Consider the following 7,029-nt stretch of genomic DNA (forward strand, 5'->3'; position numbering starts at 1 on the left):
TTTTAAAATTCGGTAATTGCCACATCAGCATGTTACCCGGTCACCAAGTCATTTTAGGTTAAATTGCATTATTTTGCATTGTTCAGGGACCCAATTGTAGTGTTTTTTTTTTTTTTTTTTTTTTTTTTTTTTGAGTTCGATAACTCAATTGCATTTTGGTGTGTAGTTTGATGGCTAACCCTTATTCCATTTTAAAATTTACAGTTGATTGGTGGGATCCTTTTGGGAGCTTAACTCCACATTTGATGGAGTTTGCAATTAAGCCTCTCAGCCTCACCACTAGTGCATCGGGATGTGGTTGAGCATGTAAGTTAGTCAACTTATCATTTTTTAAAAGTTATTAGTTAGCAACTATCACATATTTAAGTACTAATTTATTTAAAATTTTCAGTTGCATTCGAAAAGGATAAATCAGATTGACCACATGCGCCTTAATGATTCGATTTTCATTAAATATAATACAGCATTGAGACGGCGATGGGAAATGCAGGATACCATTGATCCAATTAGTTTCGATCAAATTGATTTTCGAATGAATGATTGATAGGTACCCCGGATGATGTTAATTAAGAGTTGGTGTTTAATGATGGAGATGATTTGACTTGGGGAGATATTGCTAGGTTTTCGGATGCAAATGAAACTCCTTATTCTTTTATGCATGCTTCTAAAGGAAAAGGGAAGGTAGAGCGTTCAAGGTCTAAGGGAAAAGAAAAGATTCCAAAACGTAGACTAGTAGACGAAGAAAATGGAGAAGCATTTGAGAATGATGGTGTTATTAACTTTGACAGTTTGGGTGATGAAGAAGTGGATTTTGAGATGGAGGATGATGATTGATGATTATGAATATTGAATATGTGATATTTTTATGATTAAATGACTTGAATGACTTTATTTTGATGACTAAACTTTGTATTATTATGATATTGTGACTTTAAGTTCTTTCTATTTATGTTATTTTGCATTACTATTTGAGTATTTTGTGTATATATTATTATTATTTGTTTTTTTTTAAAACATCGCTTTATGTGAAAAAAGCAACGATTTACTTTGCACTTTCACTTTAAAGCAAAGCTCGAGCTCATTATTTTGATGTGTTTTTTAGCTTTAGAAAGTTTTCACACACCTTACACGAGAAGCATCCATGTTGTGTGGGGCATTACACAAGAGCCATTGAATTCCTATTGATCTTATAATCACAAAGCAATCATAAGCAAATTACAAGGGTTCTTTATCTTTGAGCATTTGTTTTACTTTAATAATTCATCTATGTTTATAATTTTTTTGGGCTAATTAATTAAGATCCCCAAGTTAATTTTCTGGCAAATCCAAGTGGGTGAGCAAGTTCTTAGGAAAAGGGAGGTTGATGACAAAGACTTAAGCAAACCACAATTCTACATGCTCAAGAGCTTACTTGTAATGGACAATGATGAATTCTCCTTCCAATTTGGTGGTGGTAGAGATTTGGGATCAAATTAAGGATAACCCTAATAATCATTTTGGATGATGGATCAAATTAAGGATACGCCGTATTGATAATCATTTTGGACGATGATACTAAGGGTGTGTTTGGTTCATACATGGGAATCAGAATGGATATCAAATACTTGGTAATAGTAATGAGTTTTGGTAAAAATATTTTGTATGTTTGATAGTAAGATCGACTAAGAATGATTGAGTTAATACCCAATATAGTACTATAGTGATTTTACTTAATTTAGTCCTAGATGACGCTCTCGACTTTGAGGGTTTTACACCGGTTAGAAATAAGATCTTAATGGTAATTTCTCATCCTTCATCCTATTTGGAATGATTCATTCTTCTTCCTCTTATTAAGATCCACACAAAAATACAAATTTTCAGTACCAAATAAAATTCAAACCCTAAATAAATAAATACAGAGCTGTTAGAAATAGGGTCTTAAAGTAATTTCTCATTCTTCATCCCATTTGGGATGATTCTTCTACCCCTTATTAAGATCCACACAAACATACAAATTTTTGTACCAAATCAACTTCAAACCCTAAATAAATAAATACAGAGTAAATAAATATTGGAAAAGAGGAGGAATCAAGGATGGGAAATTACCATTATGACCATATTTCTAACTGTCCACTAACAGAATTTTTTAAAAATGACTAAATTAAGTAAAACCATCAAAATCGATGACTAAATTGAGCACAAAAAAGTCATTTAAGACTAAATTGAGTAAAATCACTATAGTCGAGGACTATATTGAGTATTAACTCGATAATGATTATTAATAGTTGGGGAAACACCAAGGAGGAAGGGATGAACCCCTTATTTTATTAGGAAGTGGGTTTTGCAATTAAGGGAGTAATCAAAATAAAAATCTAGAAGTATTAATCTAAACATAAAAATTAGATTACCAATGAGATGAAAAATACCCATTTTAAAATAGGGAATGAAATTTTTAATTGAAAAGGTAATCAAATCTCATAATTATATTTTAAAAAAGTTGTTAACCAAACAATAATTATGATTTTGATTCTCATTCTTAGTGTGTAAACCCATGAACTAAACACCCTAAAAAGCCATTCCTTCTCATTCACATCTGAACTCAGTGATCAGAGAAGGGATTGTGAAGACACATAAAGACATGATCTTAATGTGAAGCCATAATTATATCAACAAGATAGAAGAAATCGACCAGAACCCCTCAAGTTCAGAATAATAAAAAGCACCAATTCAAGCCAAATCACCTTTCGCTGTCTGTCAAAGAAAGCAGTAAAACCAACACACTATGCTGTACACATTTTTCTTTCTATAGTAAAACAATGGAGTATACAGAGTATATTGATGTCATAGGCATATGCATAATGCAATCATTCAAATAGAGATTAAGGCTCATTCAAATAGAGATTAAGGCTACACTTCAAGACTCTAGTCAAAGTATAAGGTAATAATGAATAAGCTGCACACCCCTAATTTTAGCACTCACAAAACCACCACTCCATGGTGTGGCATAATCCTAAACATTAATAGAATTAAAATTAAAATTAAAAAAGAAAAACAACTGCCTAAGATTTTATGGAGTGATTGATTTGTGAGTGGCAAAATTAGGGATAATAATAGGAGTAACCCCAATCAAGATGACTAAGGATACAAACTTGTAACCACAAAATCACAGGTTTGAAGCTCAACCTTCTTAGTAACTTAGGCTGGTTTAGCTCCTTATAGTCCTTCGTCAAATAGGTGGTGTTTACTAGTACCCTCGTGTAGTGACTAAGGGTATCCCTCGTTACCCAAAAAACAAAACAAGGTAATAATAACAAAGATTGTAGCATAAACAGGTTCTCATATATAATACTCCATAGCTGGTTTCAAAAGTTATCTAATCTTAGTCTAACCACAAATGCAGATTGTCCAGGAAAATATTTTCATCAAAAATATGTCTATGCACTCAGTTGGAGACAATGCATAAGAAGATAAACACCCTTCAGCCAGACTAAGAATTTTCATCAAAGAAGCTATATATCTAACATCAAGTGTCAATTCATAGCACCTAATCCCTCAAGAAACAACCAAAAAAAAAAAAAAAAAAAGGAGCAAAGCCTCAAAACAAACACAGAAATCAAAAACCCAATTTAAACACAAACAAGAAAGCCTAAAAACACAATGTTTTAAACATGATGAGACATGCATCCCATTCTTCTTCTTGTTGTCTTAGAAGCCAGAAGCCCAGAAAGTAGATGTTATAATATAAGCAACTGCAGAGTAATTTCTAAAACATAAAAGATATCCTCAAAAACACCAGCACATTAGGGTCTCTACTAGTAATCAATTGTGAAACAACGTGGAAGCAAGAAAGTATTAGTATAGAAATAATGCAAATAAAAAACAACCCTAATTATTAAAAATCATGTTCTGAACGATAGCCAATATAACGATGCCGTTAACAGGTTGACAAAATATCATAGTCTATCCGAGAATCACAATGAAAAATAGACAAAAATAAAAAACTATCAGTACTCAAATTAGCTAGTGATAACTGTGAAATCGACTGATAAACCAAGATTCATACGATCTGGGCGGTGACGAGCAAAATCGATTGGTTTGGAATTTTCCTTTCTCAGACTGGAGAGAGGAGCTGAGAGAGAGAGGGCTTGGGCTCGGAGTTCATGCCAATGACGATGATCAAGGGGATGAAGCCATAGTGAGTTATTACTTTGGCCTTCTTCGCCGTCCACGTCCCCCACTCCTTCACGAACTTGGACACCGCCGCCACCGCTCCTCCGTCGTCATCTTCCGCGGCCGCCGCCACCTTCTTGGTGACCTTCCCCTTCGGCTTTAACATAATCTTGGAAGACATTTTTACCGTTTCGTCTGATTCTTTTCCTTTGCGTAGTCAGGAAATCTGCGTGGTGATCTGCCTCTGGATCTATTTATATTTTGATTGATGAAGAATAGGAGAAGAAAAGTAGAAAACCCTATAGAACCAGGTTCTATAAATTACAAACCAAGCCCTCTTAGTTTTGAAAATTCGTTACTAACCCCAGAAGCTTAGGCCTATGTATCTACGCGTATCGGTGTAAACAAATACGGTATTACTAGATTTGAATTCGACTATTTTAAAGACTATTCGTATTTTAAATCTCAAAATTTATTCATTTTCAATTTGACTACATTATTCGAATATATTCAATTCGACCTCGAATATTCAAATTTGAAATGCCTAATTTAATTTTTAAAAATTTTAATATAAAATATAAAATTATATATATATTCTCACATACTAGTCGAATCAAGTTGGTGTGCAACCCTAACCTGCTTCATGCAATCTCGCAAGCCCCGTGGGCCTAACTTTAATATATATATATATATATATATATGAAAAAACTTGCTTAGCCTGTCAACCTGTGTGGGCCAAGCCTGCGAGGTCCATATTTGTGCGGACAATTTTAGGATCTAACCCGCCACATTGCGGGGCGATTTAGGGCTGGACCACGGATTTCGACCCACCTTGACACCCCTACGGTCTATGACCTTACTTGACTTATTTAGTAAAATGGTAAGGTTTAGGCTCGTTTTAAAGCCGACCAAACTAAATATGTCCATGCCTATATAAATTGACACTATATGCCTAGCCAATTCGTTCGCCTGATAATTGATAACTAATCCAACCAAAAATTTTGCTTTTCGGTCGATTTCGGTTATTAATATAAAAAAATCAATCTTTCGGTTATTTTAGGGTTATTTAGTTTCAGTTTTGGTCGATGATCGATAACACGTGCGCGCGCGCGCGCGCACACACACACACACACATATATATATATATAGAGAGAGAGAGAGAGAGAGAGAGAGAGATGTTGTTCATCCAAACTAATTGGTTGGCTGACTTTTGCAAGAAGTCCAATTAAAAATTGACTTTGCCAAGATACTCACTCATAGTGGAATCCCCCAAACACAAAGATTCCAACCGACTATGGAGACTCAAATATCATACATGAGAAGAAGACCCAACTTTAATAGTCTTCCATAAGGCTCGGGACATAACATGTCTCACTACAACATACAAAACTTTATCGAACAGAGACGGAATGAGCATGGACAAAATAAAAGAAGACGGGCCAAATTTTTTGTCCCAATATTAGCTACAACGGAACACTCATCCGGAGCACAACTACAATAGAATACTCATTTGAAGCGCGACTACAACGAAAGACTAAGACTTTAATTTGACAGTAGAGAAAGGGAACACGTTGAGTCTTCCAAAACAGATAGTTTGAGAATATATATTTAATGGAGATAAAATGATTAGATGTTTGTATAGTATTTATCGGGACTGTGGTTGGATAGATAATATCGAAGATGGTATGATCGAGAAGAGGATGTGGTGTCACTGGCCGGCGACAATGATACATATATTTTTTTAAACCATAGATCATTTGGTCTACTAATACTATATGAGAACAACAGTTATAGGAATAACCTTATTATATATATAATATAAAAGTACATGATGAAGATATGCATTTAATATTTATAATGATACAAATAGTCTCTAAGATAGGAATGGTAAAGAGTAATATTCTTAATAATATAAAGAGATGGATGATGAATTCTAGTGTGCATATAATACATAGTCCTAATAGAGATGTATGGGATGATTACACCTAATTTTATGAGATGGTGTGCTTTTTTAACCGAATTAATATCTAATTTAATCATCGACTATAATGTGTGTTTATTTTAATTTAGTCCTAAATGTCTTTTTGTGCTTAATTATGTAATCGACTTTGATGGTTTACCCAATTGAATCTTGGTTGTTAGAATCAAAGATTAAATACAAAAGAACTACTATAGTCGAACTAGATTGGGTAAAATCATTGTAGTTGTCTAGTTGAAAACTATCTTAGGTAAAACAACTAAAGGCGATGATTAAATTGAGGAGTTAATTCCATTTTTGGTCATAGATTTATAGGTGGCAATCAATTTTTAGTCATTTTTATCATAACATCCACATTTGGTCCTAGTATTCTTGTGGCATGACCATTTTTTGTCCTCCATCAACAAAATCATTAAAATGTTGTAAAATACAATGACATTTCGATAATTCTTATTCAAAGTGAGTTGACCCCGCTGTAATTTTATGTTTATTTTTTGAAAAAATATGTAATTGAAGACCGAAATGCTTTTGTATTTAACGGCATTACAAATATTTTGTTGATAGAGGACAAAAAATAGTCATGTCACAATAATACTAGGACCAAATGTAGATGTTCTGATAAAAAAAGGACTAAAACGGGACTGCCACATATAAATCTAAGACAAAAAATGGAATTAACTCTTAAATTGAGTATTAAAAGAGGTGAAATTACCAAGTTTATCTTAACATAAGACTCAATTGGATAAACCTATCAAATTCGAGAACTTAATTAAGCATAAAAAGATGTTTAAAACTAAATTAAAAAATCACAATAATCGGGGATTAAATTCAACATTAAATTATTTTTTTAACCCTTTGTTTTGGTCTCTCTCTTTTTTTTTTTTTTTTTTTTTTTTTAAAAC

General features: G+C 33.1%; 1 protein-coding gene across 1 annotated transcript; it reads right to left on the reverse strand.

Moving 5' to 3' along the window:
• Nucleotides 1-3,837: 3,837 nt before the first annotated feature.
• On the reverse strand, nt 3,838-4,408 carry LOC116013788 (mitochondrial import receptor subunit TOM7-1). The gene has a single exon (XM_031253715.1). It carries the CDS (start codon nt 4,328-4,330, stop codon nt 4,091-4,093), a length of 240 nt encoding a protein of 79 aa, XP_031109575.1. The 5' UTR covers nt 4,331-4,408; the 3' UTR covers nt 3,838-4,090.
• Between the last annotated feature and the right edge of the window lie 2,621 nt (nt 4,409-7,029).

Source organism: Ipomoea triloba, chromosome 3 (assembly GCF_003576645.1).
Source record: "Ipomoea triloba cultivar NCNSP0323 chromosome 3, ASM357664v1".
NCBI lineage: Eukaryota > Viridiplantae > Streptophyta > Magnoliopsida > Solanales > Convolvulaceae > Ipomoea > Ipomoea triloba.